The sequence below is a fragment of the Schistocerca americana genome, chromosome 4 (assembly GCF_021461395.2).
Source record: "Schistocerca americana isolate TAMUIC-IGC-003095 chromosome 4, iqSchAmer2.1, whole genome shotgun sequence".
Lineage (NCBI taxonomy): Eukaryota > Metazoa > Arthropoda > Insecta > Orthoptera > Acrididae > Schistocerca > Schistocerca americana.
Genome location: NC_060122.1, coordinates 314,269,471 through 314,288,367, shown reverse-complemented (window position 1 = coordinate 314,288,367; position 18,897 = coordinate 314,269,471). Strand labels below are relative to the sequence as shown.

The 18,897-nt window shown below is 40.8% G+C and overlaps 1 protein-coding gene across 1 annotated transcript in view; it reads left to right on the top strand.

Annotated features, from left to right (window-relative positions):
• LOC124612728 (myosin-IIIb-like) overlaps positions 1 to 18,110 on the top strand; it is a 261,346-nt gene extending 243,236 nt beyond the window's left edge. The window contains 2 exon segments of the mRNA XM_047141099.1: positions 16,075 to 16,320; positions 16,458 to 18,110. Of these exon segments, the coding sequence (XP_046997055.1) occupies positions 16,075 to 16,320; positions 16,458 to 16,842 (631 nt within the window). The 3' untranslated portion in view covers positions 16,843 to 18,110.
• Positions 18,111 to 18,897: the final 787 nt, after the last annotated feature.

Genomic DNA, 18,897 nt, shown 5'->3' with positions numbered 1-18,897 from the left:
TTGTAATATAACACTCTGATGTTCATTAAGGATGAAACCATGCCACTGGCTATTATATGTCAACTGTAAAAAAGTTTCCTGCAGTCACTGAAAAGGCTTCCTGTGGTAACTGCTTTGAAAAGTACTCTTTAAGCTCTGATGATACCAATTAGTCTTGAGGACCCACCAGAATGATCACTGGTTTCAGTGCTTCTCATGTATTTCCAGCTCTCAATTTCTTTTACACTGAGACTTTGGACTTATGTGCCAACATATATTATCATGAGATGTAGCTGTTAATGAGCTTCTGTGTGTGCCAATTTTAAGCTGACATCAATCTCTGAATTGTCATCTTGCTGGATTTAAGGTGAATTGATTTGTGGTGCAAGCTACACTCCATTTAATTCCAAAGACATATAAGGAGTACATGTGAGAAAGTTCATTTGTATCATCGAGTATGCTAAGTTATTTTTGCTGTGCAGCATAATACATGTTAATTTTTCATAGTAGCATATTTTTTGCAGAGAAAAGGAAGGAATGGGAGAAATTAAAGATGTTATAATTAGGATGTAAATAATTAATAAAACTGATTGAAAAAATAAAAATGAAAAGAAATATCTTGGATAGTAAAGGAAGTTAATAATTTAATATACAAGAGGAGAAGGCTGTCTAATATGGAATGCACCCTGCACAGTACTTTCACATTGTGCAGCTTACTTTCAGTGTCAGTCCTATAGCTTTGGCTAAAAGTTGAGACATGTCATTTCTGGTGGCAGAAGAATTAAACTTACCAGTAATAAGAAGTAGCATAGGAATGCAAGATGCAATAGAAATATTAGTTTACTATACATATAATTGTACTTTCTGTAAGAAAATAGTTTGAACAAAAATCAGTCAGTTCACCACAAGAGGACAGTTTATGAGGCTGTTATATGAGAAACATAACACAAACTGCCAAACATGACACTTATCATTAAGATTGGAAACTACAAGAACACCGAACAAAATAACAATTCTAACCATTGCTATATCTGGAATGTCAGATGGCCTTGTTAAACAACCACACATTAGCAACAATTCACAAATGTCACTCTATTTTAACAAGTAGCTCCTTTTTCATTTGTCAGGATTTAAAGACAAAGTGTAGTAAAGGGAAAACTGTAAAGTGTCTCTAAACATCAATTGCTATTTGGTCTTAAAAATTTCGGCCAAGTAAGTATTGGTGTACGATTATTAAAGTATTTAATCTTCACTGAATGCTTCATTTAAGTTTTGCTACATTAAACACAGTATTTCTTTTTGTGCTTTCTAAAGTATAGTGAAAATTAGTTGCTGGATTTTGGGGTGAATTGATTTGTGGTGTAAGCTACACTCCATTTAATTCCAAAGACATACAAGGAGTACATGCAGGACATACCAACCCTATTTTCTTCAAACAATGAGAGCTATGATTAGCAGCATTATCATGATAATACAGAAAAGTTCCAAACATCAGACTGTCATCATAGAATGCTGTTCGCGCTGACACCAGATAGAACAGCTTCAGAGCGTCATAATGGTTCTTTCATATTTCGTGCTCACCACATCACAAGAGTGTAAATGATGTTCACCAGGCATATCTGAATACCAAATTGTAGACTCATGATTCAACACTCCGTAGAAGTTTCTTGTACTGCTCCTCCACTCAAATGTATGGAAAATCCAGTCAAGGAGAAAGGACAGGATGATGGGATGCCTATTAAGGCATCGGGAACAACTTCCATGATACTAGAGGGAGCAGTAGAAAGTAAAAACTGTAGATGAAGACAATACTGGAATACAGCCAACAAATAATTGAGGATGAGCAGGGTGCAAATACTACTCTGAGATGAAGGTGGTGGTACCGGAGAGCAATTCATGGCAGGTGCATCAAACCAGTCAGAAGACTGATGATTCAGTAAAATATGAAAGCAGATAAGGTTATAAATGATGGGAAGTGACTGATGAATAAATGACTGACACAGTAAAGACTGAAAGGGAGAAAGGCTTCTCATGATCACCAGCTTCGTAACAAACAAAAATTATAAAAAAAAGTCACTCTGTTCAGGTCATGTCATGCTGAGTTGAAACCCAGCAGAATTATGTGTGAAGGGCAATTTTAAGTTTTGAATGAGTTATGATGTTTCTGAGCCATATTTTGGTCTATAGATTTTGCCAAAGAATGGAGAAAATAATACTACAAAGGCAATGACTCGTGCGTCCCTCATATGGTGCAGGTGCCATATCTGGACTTCGTGCATCATGGCAAGCATGTACAGCAGCAGTTGTAATACAAAGCTAACAAATAATAAAAGTTATTTGTAATCAAAAATTTAAACTGGAATCTCCTTCCGTTGTGCAGTGTTCAGTACTGATGTTTTAATAATGATATTACTACAGTATTAAAAAACAGCATTCAGTGTAGATACTACAGTGCTTCTGTACACAAGGATGTTTGGTATTCGAGGTTGCTAGAATCTGGACACTAAAAGCCCAAAATTATTAGGTGTCCCACATAAAACCAGTAAGTCTCTCAGCTGAGATTCAAGTAATAATTAATTAAAAAAGAATAGATAATAGTGACATGAAAAAGTATGTGGCTACGTGTTCATAAGAAATGCTGGAAGTGGTGGCCATGGGCATCCAGTTGACTTCACAAGAAATTCACCAAGATCTGATTAACCAGTATGTGACATGTCTCGGCTTTATATGGGACACCCTGTCCAATTATTACCAAAACAGAACTAGGAAATGAAAATTTGAGATAAATAGCATATGTGGCATGTATTTTCTGTTTTTATACCAGTGAGCCACTATTTTCAATCTAGAAGTAGCTCCTCATGCAGCACTGTGCCTCTGTTCACCCCAGTGTCACCAGCAATGAAACACTACATAGTATGAGTCAACTGTATTTGTGGTGAGGCATCACATGATCCAGGCCAAGTTACTGTTCTTAATCAGTGGCAAAATTGCTCACTATAGAAAGCTCAGGATTAATTTAACAGTATTGAGGTAGAGAATGAACTGCACTGTGATACTTTCTTTCTCTGCATGTTACAAAATTTCAGTTGACAACCGTAACTCTGTTGCCACATACTGATGAAACTAAACAGTGGCTACACTACATCTCTCGAATGCATTGTCGGTATGTGCACCAAACAAATTCACAATTTATTCTGCAAAGTTAAATGAGGTGTTGGTGCTACTTGACAGTATGTTATTTAATTGTGCCATAAATTTTTTGCAAATCTTAGTGTCCTTAAAGCTATCAGGAGAATGTACCTAGCAGAGAAATAAGTTCATAATGTCCTTAAATGTCTTCTTCACCTACACCTACAAAGACAGAAGAATAAAGTTTCTTTCCTATAATAAACATAATAATTCAGGAAAGTGAGTTTGCAGAGACAGCAGTGAAATAAAGACACTTGAAAGACACTGGTGCATAGAACCTTTCTGTTAATATGTGTAATTATGAACAAGTCAGAAGAGTGACTGGAGCTGTGGTAACTTGGTGAAATAAGTTACCTGACTGTGGCAGTCCTGTTGTCAATCACTGGCACACAAAATAATTTTAATGTGTTTCTGAGTAACACATTTGTTTCTGAGTAACACATTGGTCTTGATCCATGTGTTGTCTTCTTCACTGAGATGATCCATCAGTATTTTAATTGAATGTGTCTATCATGGCTAGAGGGGAGAAACTGATTTAATGTATGATGTGCAAGTATTTTATCCGAAGATGAGATACTGACATGTTTTGCCGTTTTGTGTGATGTACGACCTCCAGTTTAAGTTTAGTGCACTTGCAGCAAGGCTGACTTGTCCATCTGCATTGTACAACTGACCAGCAGCTAAAGCATCCTGATTTATTATTCTGGAGTTTGTTCCACTATCCTTATTGTATTTCAATAGCCCCTTTTAAGTAATGCCTATATTTTCAAATTTTGAATTTGCATGCTGAGATGGAGTGTGCAAGTATTTCCATACAAAAGGGAAAAGAGATAAGGAAAGTTTTTTTACTGCGAATGTACAGTAGTTGTGGACATCCAACCATTTAGTGTCTAATGGTGGTTTCACTGTCCTTCTACCTCTTTCTGCAGGTGCTTAAGAGAGAAGCACGTGAACAGTTGACCAGCTTCACTGTTTTCAAGTGCTTGTTCACAGGCTCTGCATAATAATAATGTGCCCTTTGTCAAACTTGCTTATCTCCATGGATTTTCCCGTTTTCAGCCAATACTTTTGTCAAGATGATCCCACATCCATGTCTGCTCCACTTACATAGTTTAGTTACTGCGTCATGTGCCTGCAACACCACCAGGTAGCATCCATTGTCGAGGTGGGCAGTGGGTGTAATGTTTTGGCTCACCAGTGCTGTACTGTCAACTGATGATATTTGATTTTTCTAACTCCTGATTTTTTCCGAACTATTGCAAAATCAAGAAATTTACTATTAAAAACAATTCATAAGTCAATGGCTGTCAAACTGCTCTATTATAAGCAATTTGGGATATCTAATGTTTGCCAGTACACGTGCATGCACATGTACATGTACATTTGGTTCATTGTGTCATATAGTTGGATTAGGGTTTGGTGACCAATAATTTTATTCTTCATTCAGATAATACGAGTTCTGAGAAAGGAGTCCTTGCTGTACTTATTTTATTTTGATCAAATTTAAAATTGACAAAAAATTAGGCTCAGCTGACTTCCATTAACAAAATCTGTAGAATGGCATAGCATACTACTACTATTGAAGTAATCTGTACGCAAATGCCGGAGTAAACTGCATTTTTCCTAGATCAGTGGCACCATCTGCCAGTATATGAGAACTGTGCCTTCTTTGAATCCAACATTTCATGTGAAACAGCCTAATGAAGTACTGAAGTATGTATCAGTACAGAATGACTGAAGGAGATAAGAGAGGCATCAATGAATCAAATTCTAGTTGTCTTTCAAAAACACAGTGTTGAAGTCAAACATTGACATACACTCCTGGAAATTGAAATAAGAACACCGTGAATTCATTGTCCCAGGAAGGGGAAACTTTATTGACACATTCCTGGGGTCAGATACATCACATGATCACACTGACAGAACCACAGGCACATAGACACAGGCAACAGAGCATGCACAATGTCGGCACTAGTACAGTGTATATCCACCTTTCGCAGCAATGCAGGCTGCTATTCTCCCATGGAGACGATCGTAGAGATGCTGGATGTAGTCCTGTGGAACGGCTTGCCATGCCATTTCCACCTGGCGCCTCAGTTGGACCAGCGTTCGTGCTGGACGTGCAGACCGCGTGAGGCGACGCTTCATCCAGTCCCAAACATGCTCAACGGGGGACAGATCCGGAGATCTTGCTGGTCAGGGTAGTTGACTTACACCTTCTAGAGCACGTTGGGTGGCACGGGATACATGCGGACGTGCATTGTCCTGTTGGAACAGCAAGTTCCCTTGCCGGTCTAGGAATGGTAGAACGATGGGTTCGATGACGGTTTGGATGTACCGTGCACTATTCAGTGTCCCCTCGACGATCACCAGTGGTGTACGGCCAGTGTAGGAGATCGCTCCCCACACCATGATGCCGGGTGTTGGCCCTGTGTGCCTCGGTCGTATGCAGTCCTGATTGTGGCGCTCACCTGCACGGCGCCAAACACGCATACGACCATCATTGGCACCAAGGCAGAAGCGACTCTCATCGCTGAAGACGACACGTCTCCATTCGTCCCTCCATTCACGCCTGTCGCGACACCACTGGAGTCGGGCTGCACGATGTTGGGGCGTGAGCGGAAGACGGCCTAACGGTGTGCGGGACCGTAGCCCAGCTTCATGGAGATGGTTGCGAATGGTCCTCGCCGATATCCCAGGAGCAACAGTGTCCCTAATTTGCTGGGAAGTGGCGGTGCAGTCCCCTACGGCACTGCGTAGGATCCTACGGTCTTGGTGTGCATCCGTGTGTCGCTGCGGTCCGGTCCCAGGTCGACGGGCACGTGCACCTTCCGCCGACCACTGGCAACAACATGTGTTGAGCAATTCGGCGGTACATCCACCCGGCCTCCCGCATGCCCACTATACGCCCTCGCTCAAAGTCCGTCAACTGCACATATGGTTCACGTCCACGCTGTCGCGGCATGCTACCAGTGTTAAAGACTGCGATGGAGCTCCGTATGCCACGGCAAACTGGCTGACACTGACGGCGGCGGTGCACAAATGCTGCGCAGCTAGCGCCATTCGACGGCCAACACCGCGGTTCCTGGTGTGTCCGCTGTGCCGTGCGTGTGATCATTGCTTGTACAGCCCTCTCGCAGTGTCCGGAGCAAGTATGGTGGGTCTGACACACCGGTGTCAATGTGTTCTTTTTTCCATTTCCAGGAGTGTATATGCTCTTTTCAGAAAAAGAGTTATTTGTAACAAGTAGCATATCATAATTAAATAGTATGGGCAACCTTGGAGAGAAGTTTGTTTTCATGCTGCTGGTTGAGATTAAAAAGTGGTAAATATAATAACAAAATTCTTACTGAAAAGTGAATCACTAACAATAAAAGCAGCTCAATAAAAACTGCTAAAGAAAGATATGTGGAAAAATGTAGATATATCAGGAAGCAAGAGACTGAGGGTACGTAAGTAACTCTAGAAACATGAGTTTGTAGAATATGGGAACTAGAGGTGTATGAATTGTATGGAATATTTATTTTACAAGAGAAGGGAAAAGCATCACTATTGAAAACACACAGAATGGAACTCAGCTAGTCATTCAGATGATGAATGTGGCTGCCATTTGTGATGTTTTCTTGGTATTATTGGGGCAATAGTTCAATGGATGACATAGTCACACTGTTGAGGTACTGCAAAGAGTGGTCTAATCCATGGTAGCTGCCTGAATTCCAGCCACACTGTCCTCAATCATTGGAGTACATGCAGCAAACACACACAAGACAACTGCTCACAAAGTCTGATGAACACAACTTGGTAACTCATTGAGATATTGTGTGATAAAATAAAATCAACAACTTTGCCAGACACCCATAAACATACTATCTATAAATGTGGGTGTTGTTGTAACATAGGGTTCATTTTCCACACATAGTGGAGCCATACACCAAGTAGACAAAAAGTTGTGGGATACCTCCTAATATTGTGTCGAATCACCTTTTGGGCCATAGTGCAGCAACTTGACATGGCATGGACTCTACAAGTCAAGGATTTTGTGCACGAACTGACTTCTTGACTATGTCCCATAATGTTCAGTGGGATTTGTGTAACATTGTCTGGGTGGCCAAATCATTCTCATTGTTTGGGAACATGAAGGCTGCAAATCGTCTAAAAGTACCCAAACATAATCATTTACAGTCAATGATCGGTTCAGTTGGACCACAGAACCCAATCCATTCCATGTAAACACAGCGCACACCATTATAGTGTGTCCTGTTGACAACTTAGGTCCATGTCTTCATGGAGTTTTCACCACACTCAAACCCTACCATCAGCTCTTACCAAATGAAATTGGGACTCAGCTGATCAGGCCATGCTTTTCCAGTCATCTATTGTGCAGCCATAATCACATTGGAAACCTTTTCACATGAATCACCTGCGTACAAATAACAGCTCTGCCAATGCACCATCCTTTTATACTTTGAGTATGTGATACTACCATCATCTTTATATGTATATATTGCTTTATATGTAAATATAACTATCCTATGACTTTCATTACCTCAGTGTAAAACTGTCTTAAAGTTGAGTAAAGTCACAAAATGAAAGCATATTTCCAAAATAGGACATCACATGGGTTAAAGAACAAGCTAAAGCTTAACTATAAAGCACATGACATACAATAGCTCCCAAAGATGTAAATAAAATGTTCTGAAACTGAAGATATAAAAAGTAACAAGACCAGATAATCTGTTCCATAACAACAAAGCATGCTATGTAACAACATGGTGTGTTATTTATGGTGTTGTTCAAGAGTTCTGTTGGCAGTTGATCCCATTCCTAAGAAAGACCAGTTGAGAGGCCTGGAAGTGTGTTTTGTGGTTGCTAAGAGGTGGCAGGTTATCATCTTACGGCATTACGAATATGCTCTTAGGTCCAGGCACCTCATGTGTTGAATTTTCCCTTCTGTGAAAAGTTCATTTTCTGTAGCAGTTCAGTCTGAATGGGAATTATAATATACAAAGATAGACTGTACCATCCGCTCAAAAAGAGTAGAGCAGTTAGGCCTGAGCTGTGTGGACCCAGTGCCACTCGGATGCACTTGACAGTTGAATCACATCAACATGATTTGCTTTGAGTACCTAGAAGAGAGGTGTGATGAAGAAGAAAATCTTGCATGAATATTTGTATAGTCACTGACTGGATAGAGGTTATTGACCGCATGATTATGAAGTACAACTTGACATACATGAGGATGCCTGCTCCTCCTCGCACTGTTAAGATTGGAGGGGAAGTGGTATGATACTTGCTGGTGCCTGTGGGTACACATGACGGGAGACTCCACTAAGAGGTCTGTTGGTGAAGACAATGTGGTTATTAGTGGAGCTTGTCCTTGAGTCAATGAGAAAGTGTGCTGTGGAGGTGCCAAATTGGAAACTCTGCAGTGTGAGGAAGAAAGCTGTTGCCAAGTCACTGATACATGACTTTCCATGGTTTCTTGATGAGCAATCAGTCTGAGAATGATTGGGAGACTCAAGAGTTTGAACACACAACCATCAAATTACGCATCTGAACCAGTCAAAGCCGATTACCACTGTTTGCTGTCATGGTAGATACTGTCATGTATAGTGAACTTCCAAGGGGCTATAAGGAAATCTACAATGTTGGGCAGTTACTGAGCTTCCCTGAGACTCACACTACCTTGACCAGTTGCCACAGTGCTACGTTGCCCTGAGAAGTGTTCTGGCCATTATACCAGTCTCTGCTTTACACTCAAAATGACTACTTTGTTAGTATGCTCAATTAGATTGCAAATCCTCAGAATGGTGCCACGCCAAGAACTTAGAAGGGACAATCATGCAGTAAAGGAAGCGAAAGAAAAGAGGTGGGTGTCTAATGGATTTGTGACTGAATTGAGAATTTCTTGGTAGGGAGGAGGCAGCATAGAGTCATCAACAGAACTAGAAGTAACTTCAGGTGTGCCCCAAGGTAGTATGTTGGGATTATTGTTGTTCATTTTGTACATTAGTTAACTGGCAGAAAATAGTAGCCTCAGACTTCTCATAATCGATGCCATTATCTTTAATGACAACTTGTTAAAAAAAAAAATTGCTCAAATATTCATTCAGATCTTGGCAAGATTTTAAAGTGATCCAAAGATTTGCAACCTGTTTTAAATGTTCACAAATTAAAAATAGTGCACTTCACAAAATGCAAGAAACATAGTATTCTGTATGTTCAATACCATTGAGCCACTATTGTAACCCCCCCCCCCCCCCGCCCCCCCCCCCCCCCCCCCCCCCCCCCCCCCCCCCCCCCCCCCCCACACCACACACACACACACACACACACACACACACACACACACACACACACACACACACACACACACCTGGATGTAATAATTTGTCAAGAAACTAAATGAAGAATGAGTTACAAAGCTTCAGTCATTGTTAAAGCAGGTGGCACACTTTGCACTAGTCATCTGCCAATAAACCAATCAGCCTACAAAGGAGATTGTTTTCAAAACACTGGTATGATACATTCTGGAATAATGCTGAAGTGTTTGGGATTCACACCACATAGGACTAATATGGGATATTGAATCTGCTACGAATGGTCAAAGGTTTGTCTGACCCAAGGGAGAACATTACAGAAATGCTGAAATGTGTAAGGACGTACATTTGAAGATAGACGTCGAGTATCCCACAAAAGCGTATTCACAAAGTTCAAGAACCAGTATCAAGTGAGGACCATATTACAGCCCCCTGGATGTCATTTCCACAAGTACCACAAAGACAAGAGTAGACTTATTACAATGAGCACAGAGGTATTCAAACTGTCGTTATTCCCCCATTCCACACGCAAATGGGACAGGAAGAAACCTTGATAGGTGGCATAATGTTAAGTCATTTGGTTTGAAAAGTATGGATATATAGGCAGATAGTGGTAATCAGTCCAACACTGGCCATGTCATCCATAAACGTTGTTATACTGTGGCATCCTGACTGATCTGTGAGTTGCCCTCTCCACAACCAGCCGATTGTTGCCCATCAGTGGTGATGTCTCCACAACCAGCCGATTGTTGCCCATCAGTGGTGATGATGGTTGGACTTTTTCCCCAAGTGGAGCAGCAGTTTCTGCCCACAAGACATTAAGGAAACACTACTGAGGCAAAATTCATGTGACATGCCAACAGCCCATCATCTTTGGTCAGCATTAGATGTCTGCCATGTGCCAGACAGCAGACATCTCAGGTCCAGGAGAGAGAAAATACGGATCTGATGAATCAATGCAACATTGACACAAGGCATTGCTACCTGAGGCTGGGCTGTATAGTGTTATCACTGGATGGTTAGTTGATGACACTGTTAGTTGAGATGTAGACAGCTGTGGTCAGCATAGCATAATGAAGATGGCAACACCAGCAGTTCTAGCCAAGGTTTTTGGGAGTTTGCTCTGGCTGTGAAGCAAATGTTGGAACTGTCCCCAGAGCCCTCTGGGATAATTCTTAGGTAGAAAAATTAACAAGAGACCCTCACTTCCTATTTCCAAACAGTATGAATAAATAGCTATAATAAAATTACCATTAACACAATAGCTGACTTGGATTTTGTTGAACATTCTACCACTCTCCTTCTGAAGGGAGATGAAAAAAGTGTAAATTATAATTATCTGCACCCCTGGAGAACCATACATGAAATTTTCATACATGATCTCAATAAAGATCTGAACAGCCAAATGCTCATCCACATGTCACCATGCCAGGAACCCATCACCATCAGATTGGTCTCTTTCCAAAATGTCTCTTTGCATCAGTCAGCCTCTCAACAGATGCAGAGTGAGCTACTGCAGGAAACTGGACTTACATTTGAGGGGAGGAGAAGAGGGTGTCAAAATCTTTGTCTGGCTATTTGGCTTTAGCTGTTTATACGAGGGCCGTTCAGAAAGTAACCTCCGGTTGATTTAAAAAAATACACCAAGTTAAATAAAAATATTTTAATACATACATCTTACAACTACATCTTTGCACTATTTTTCTACATAGTCTCCATAGCGATTGAGGCACTTATCGTATCTCTTCACAAGCTTTGAAATTCCTTCTGCATAAAAATCACCCGCTTGTGCCTGGAGCCAGCCTGTGACCGCATCTTTGAGCTCTTCGTCGTCATCAAACCGCTGTGACCCGAGCCATTTCTTCAAATGCATGAAGAGGTGATAATCACTTGGCGCCAGGTCTGGGCTGTAAGGTGGATGGTTGATAACGTCCCACTTGAAGGACTCAAGAAGGGCCGTTGTTCTGCGAGCAGAGTGAGGACGGGCGTTATCGTGCAAAAAAACGATACCGGAAGTCAGCATACCACGGCGTTTGTTCTGTATAGCCCGTCGTAACTTTTTTATTGTTTCACAGTACACGTCTTGATTAATGGTCGTACCACGTTCCATGAATTCAACCAACAACACCCCTTTGGCATCCCAAAACACCGTTGCCATCAGTTTTCTGGCAGAAAAATCTTGCGAGGCTTTTCTTGGTTTGGTAGGCGAATTTGAATGTGCCCACATCTTTGATTGTTCTTTTGTCTCAGGGTTCACGTACTTAATTCAGGTTTCGTCACCGGTCACGATTCTGTTTAACAATGGTTCTCCTTCGTCCTCATAACGTGACAGAAAGTCTAATGCAGAGGCCATTCTTTGAGTTTTGTGGTGGTCGGTAAGAATTTTGGGCACCCATCGTGCACAGAACTTACGGTAACCCAATCTTGCTGTCACTATCTCGTACAAGAGAGTCTTAGAAATCTGTGGAAAACCAGTAGACAATTCCGACATTGAGAAACGTCGATTTTCACGAACTTTTGCATCAACTGTCTGAACGAGTTCGTCAGTCACCAATGATGGTCTACCACTCCTCTCTTCATCATGAACGTTTTCTCGTCCACTTTTAAATAAACGTACCCATTCACGGACAACTCCTTCACTCATAACTCTTGGTCCGTACATGGCACAAAGCTCACGATGAATAGCTGCTGCAGAATATCCTTTGGCTGTAAAAAACCTTATGACAGCACGCACTTCACATTTGGTGGGGTTTTCTATTGCAGTACACATTTCAAACTGCCACAAAAACTAAACTAGCGCAGGTACGACGTTCACTCGACCACGGCTTGATTCCGACTGACCTGTTGAGTGCGTGAACGCACTCCCCCCACAACCCGCACTGTGACCAATCGGAGGTTACTTTCTGAACCGCCCTCATATTTTCCTTAAGGCAACTGCTAGGATAGTTCCTTGGGACAGATACAGCAGATTTCCTTCTCCAATCCAAGCTTGTAACAAACCTCAGATGTCTCTGTTGGCAACTGAATGTGTAACCCTAGTTTTCCTTTCTTCTGCACATATGTGCATTGAGAATTATTCTGCAAACTGAAACCAGTATAGTATGTGAAGATTTCATTCATCCATTCATTTTTCTTGATGATATTGGTTCCACAGTAAATGGGACATGACTACACAGTTATGAGTGGAACATAGTGTTACAGATTTGATGTACAAAAACATCCTTGAACTTCCAATGCAAAGTTTTATTGGAAACTACCACTTACTGAGGTAGCTGTAAGATCTACAGACTTGTGCACCAAATTGGGTATCGTTATACACTCCTGGAAATGGAAAAAAAGAACACATTGACACCGATGTGTCAGACCCACCATACTTGCTCCGGACACTGCGAGAGGGCTGTACAAGCAATGATCACACGCACGGCACAGCGGACCCACCAGGAACCGCGGTGTTGGTCGTCGAATGGCGCTAGCTGCGCAGCATTTGTGCACCGCTGCCGTCAGTGTCAGCCAGTTTGCCGTGGCATACGGAGCTCCATCGCAGTCTTTAACACTGGTAGCATGCCGCGACAGCGTGGACGTGAACCGTATGTGCAGTTGACGGACTTTGAGCGAGGGCGTATAGTGGGCATGCGGGAGGCCGGGTGGACGTACCGCCGAGTTGCTCAACACGTGGGGCGTGAGGTCTCCACAGTACATCGATGTTGTCGCCAGTGGTCGGCGGAAGGTGCACGTGCCCGTCGACCTGGGACCGGACCGCAGCGACGCACGGATGCACGCCAAGACCGTAGGATCCTACGCAGTGCCGTAGGGGACCGCACCGCCACTTCCCAGCAAATTAGGGACACTGTTGCTCCTGGGGTATCGGCGAGGACCATTCGCAACCGTCTCCATGAAGCTGGGCTACGGTCCCGCACACCGTTAGGCCGTCTTCCGTTCACGCCCCAACATCGTGCAGCCCGCCTCCAGTGGTGTCGCGACAGGCGTGAATGGAGGGACGAATGGAAACGTGTCGTCTTCAGCGATGAGAGTCGCTTCTGCCTTGGTGCCAATGATGGTCGTATGCGTGTTTGGCGCCGTGCAGGTGAGCGCCACAATCAGGACTGCATACGACCGAGGCACACAGGGCCAACACCCGGCATCATGGTGTGGGGAGCGATCTCCTACACTGGCCGTACACCACTGGTGATCGTCGAGGGGACACTGAATAGTGCACGGTACATCCAAACCGTCATCGAACCCATCGTTCTACCATTCCTAGACCGGCAAGGGAACTTGCTGTTCCAACAGGACAATGCACGTCCGCATGTATCCCGTGCCACCCAACGTGCTCTAGAAGGTGTAAGTCAACTACCCTGACCAGCAAGATCTCCGGATCTGTCCCCCGTTGAGCATGTTTGGGACTGGATGAAGCGTCGCCTCACGCGGTCTGCACGTCCAGCACGAACGCTGGTCCAACTGAGGCGCCAGGTGGAAATGGCATGGCAAGCCGTTCCACAGGACTACATCCAGCATCTCTACGATCGTCTCCATGGGAGAATAGCAGCCTGCATTGCTGCGAAAGGTGGATATACACTGTACTAGTGCCGACATTGTGCATGCTCTGTTGCCTGTGTCTATGTGCCTGTGGTTCTGTCAGTGTGATCATGTGATGTATCTGACCCCAGGAATGTGTCAATAAAGTTTCCCCTTCCTGGGACAATGAATTCACGGTGTTCTTATTTCAATTTCCAGGAGTGTACATTTATGGCTGGATGTTGCACACTGCAAACATTTATTGTATCTTGGAACAGTCATGAAGTGTTACAGTTTTCAGCACTTTAAATGCTTCTGACTCTGTTGTTTGCATCTGAGAATCTTCAAAGCATCCAGTTGTAACATAAAAAATAAGATCGATATGAAATCTTTGTGGCATTATATTGTGCAAGAGATTACACTTGGCTAACAATGAAAATTCACATACAACTGAGACTTCACAGATATAGTACACTGATTATCATAATCTTGAATAGAGTGCCTGTTACAAGCAAGGAGTAACCTTCCATGTGGAGATACAATATTTCAGATTTCTGGTTAAGTCTTGATGGTTATGAATAATAATGGTACAGCTTTTCTCACTCCCTTTTCCACTTTCTTTGAATATAAGATTAATTTTGGGACACTAGAGTAGTTTCTGGGGACAAAAACTGTCTGATATTTTTTTAAAAATAGTACCAAAAGCTTTTAACTGCCCATGGTGTGTTGAGACTAAAATCTCCTTGAATAAGGATTCGAAATATACTCCTTCAGCATAAAAATGAATGTAATAACATGAGCCTTCATTGTTTGATATGGGTGATTTGACTTAAAAGACAAGTGATGAAATTAACAGGATATGATTATGTGTTAGCTTTCTAACACTGATTTTCCTTGTCCATGATTACATGTTTGTAGTTTAACAGCTTTTCAGATAATTAATTTGTTTTCCAGTTTGTGTATTGCTTGTTAATAAATGCTACTGCTTAATTTCATTGTTATTTGTAGAATGCTTTTTCCGCTGACCATGAAAACATGCAGCCATCAGTTTCATTGTAGATTATTAAAAATGTGTGATATTAAATCGTGGGTATTTGCTTATGCTTACCTCACTGTGTAATTTATAAGTGTAGCTGAATATTGATAATTACTAAACATTGTTTGTGAACTCAGGTAGCTGAGTAAAACTTAAATGAAGCAAAAACACAAACATGTTTGTGGCATGTACTTTGATTTTTTACTAACAAATATTGTCACAGAAGAATGAATCTTTCCTGCAGCAGTTTGTTAAATTAAGTTACTTTGTCTCTCACTTCTTTATATTACTTCTTTGATAATAATTGTCACAGGTTATCATGCATGTAAACATGTTCTCTCACTAGAAATTAATTACGGTTACACAGTGCAAGTGAAAACTTGCTATGCTAAGTGGGAAAGTTCATTTTTATTTCATGGTACACTTACATGTTTCTTTAAGTTGTTAGATACCTCTTTATTACCATATTAAAACCAATGTAGTTGTCTTAATGAGTTCAGAGTTGAAGATGCAGAAAACTGGTAATCACATGCGACAAGCTTTTTTCATGAAGAACATGGATTGGGAGTTATTGTCAACGTAGTCAAAGTCTGCATGGCAAGTCACATGTACAAAAGTCTAATTCATGAACAATAATAAACAGAAACTTCCTGGCAGATTAAAACTGTGTGCCGGACAGAGACTTTCCAAACATTTACAGAAGGAGGCGAGGTACTGGCAGAAGTAAAGCTGTGAGGACGGGGCGTGAGTCGTGCTTGGGTAGCTCAGTTGGTAGAGCACTTGCCCACAAAAGGTCACGAGTTAGAGTCTTGGTCTGTCTCACAGTTTTAATCTGCCACGAAGTTTCATATCAGTGCACACTCCGCTGCAGAGTGAAAATCTCATTCTGAATGATAAACAGAACTTGAACAATTTTGTGACCATGGGCATATGGATTGTTTTCAGATTTCTTAGTATATCACTTAATAGTAATTAGCACTTAGTGAAACATAAAGTGATATAATTTGTAAATGATTTTTTTTTCTGTAATCTTAGGCATCGAATGGAAACACTGGACATGGACCAACAGCGTAAAGAGCTGATTGCGTCCCGTGGTCAAGAAAATGTATTTCCGGAGCGTCATGTAGTAGGGGCATGGCATGCAGCCATGCAAGGTCAGAACAAGTTTCCAGATGTGAAAAATAACCATAGAAACAACAACAATAATAATAATAATGATAACATGAAGATAAGGAACGGTGATCACCGACCTGACAAACGCGTTCATGGATTACAGAATGGGTATTGCATTTTCCACCATCTCGTAAATGTATTGTTACATAAAATGCATGTACTTTTTATGTGATGAACTTCACAACAATCCATAACTGAATGAAATTTACAATAGACACTTAACAGGACATTTTAATTTTTTCCAGTTCTACAGCAAATGAAAATCGCAGTGGCGCTTGGGTCAGCAGACCTAGTTACATAAACAACAACATGAAAAACAACAACTACACACCTGGAAACCCATTCAAACAATCAGATGTTCATCACCTTTTGCGACAGACATCTCAATCTCCAGAATCTCCTACTGGAGTCTCATTAACCGATCCATGTGACAATGAAATAAATGGCCCATATAACTTCAGACAGCTGCTTCGACCAACTGAACATGCTCCAACAGAGTCACTGAGGAAGAGAAAAGGTGTTCTCGGAAATGAGGTGATGAAAGACAATATTATAAACCCTAGAGTTTCCAATCATTTGCAAGACAGCCCCACAAAACGCAGAGCAAAACCAGTGCCTAAAAAGTTGTGAAGCAAGGTAATGACCAAAGGTGTGAGATATGGAGACAGAGTTTAAGTTAAAGCCAACATAGTGTTGCTTGCATTATATTTACCTGTGATAATTGACAAAAAATAATCTGTGCTCCCTTCACACATACTTATAGTAATTATTTGTCAATAGAGTGAGTTACTTTGGAGGAAAATTTCTCAGTTAAGAAAACTTGGCAGTTTTTCTATCCTTCATTAATGTCCTTTGAGAATATGATAGAACGCTATGTAGAAAAAAGCAGCTAATTTCCAGACATTTTACATAGTGCCATTTGAAGTATATTCCAGAGTGGCTTTCCGCTGCAGCAATAAGAATACTGAGCAAAAAACAACATATTCTGGAAATCATTTGGAAATTTAATAGTCAGGATTTCTGTGCCACTGTTCATCACAAAAGTGATTAAGTCTCATGGAAGCTCAAGCATAAAGCTGTTGATTTATTTAATAAATACAAAAATGAAGAAAAATCTTTAACTGATCTGAAATAGATACCTCTGTCTTATATTGTTGTAGCTACCTCATTCTTTAAAGGTCTGAAAAAATGCACTCTGGGTATATTTTTGCCTTGTTATTTAGTATTTTATTGTTACCAAACATTTTTACAGAAAGTTGTAGACAGATTTATTTGTGTATTTTCAGCCATTATGCGAAGATATGTAGTTTTGTTGTGCCTTTGTTGATATCCCTGTGCCATGAACTTAAGCACTGTGTCAAAGAAGGAAAGAAGCGGCAAGAGGGGATTGCTTACTACATTCACAACTTTAGAGCAATGATTTTGTAGGTTGCCGAGTGACACCATTTTTAGATGAGATAGTGTACCTGATTGATGGCTATTTTGTTGAGAATTACTCTAGAGTACAACAGTTACATACACTTCTATAATTTCAGATACCCACTGGTTATGATCTCATTTCATTGTTCTTTCTATATCATTCCCATTATAGATATTTTTCTATTTATAATTTTTTATTTGTTTCATCTCTACAATGTTAACAGTTTTTTAAGCAACAAATGTAAACAAGAGAGAGATATTGTATGGAAGGACTTTTTAATGGCGTAGTACTAGACATCCAGTATTAAAATTTAGTTCCTACATATTCCCGTAGAATTATAAAATGTCATGTTGTAAAAAAATTGTAAAGGAAACGAAAGCATTTTATGTATATATGGTTTGTACAAATGTTTTGTTGTCTATAGACTGAGAAAAATATTTTGTGTGTTCATAAAATATATCTAAATTTATAAAATCCATTTATTGTGTATATATTGCTTGATCAAACTTATTACACTTATCACTGACAGCAACATACACAACAACCTACACTCTTGAAAATTCTTAATTTCATTAGTGACACCATTAGGTATTTATTACCCAGCAGGTTTCTGCTCTGAGAAACAAATGCTATTTTAGAAGAAATTGTTTCCTTTGTTGCCCAAGACCTCAAATCTGGGCACTGCATTCAAAAGCACACAATATGAAAACAAAAGTTAAGTATGTTACGGCATAATTTAATTTTTGTTTAAAGAACTATTGTTAACACAATGCTAGAAAATTAAAGGTGGAATACAAACAAAGAAATGAATAAAGACAACCAACCATTGTAGACAGGAGCCATTAATTTGTACACTGGCATGTAAAAAAGTTTTGGAACATGACATTTGCATCTTTCTACAGAAAATGCAAAGACAAAAACACAGCTGCATTGTCTTGACATGTCAGTCTGGCAGGGGTGAGGGGTTTTGGTGGCTGTGACAGGTGAAATGAACATAGAAAATGAAGAGAAGAGAAGAGAAGGGAGACACACACAAATGTTAGGACAGAGATGGACAGTAAGGGAAGGTATAGGAATGTAGGTCAGGGTACTAGTAAGCTGCACATGGAGACTGAGGGCAAGGTTGGAGGGTAAAATTCTGCAATAGGTTGAAAAATTTTTTTATAGATCAATGACTCATAGAAAATCGACTCGCACAGATATGAAGGTACAAAAGTGTGTTAGGAAGGAGCTAGAAGCTATGGGTCTGGTAAGAAAAAGCAGGG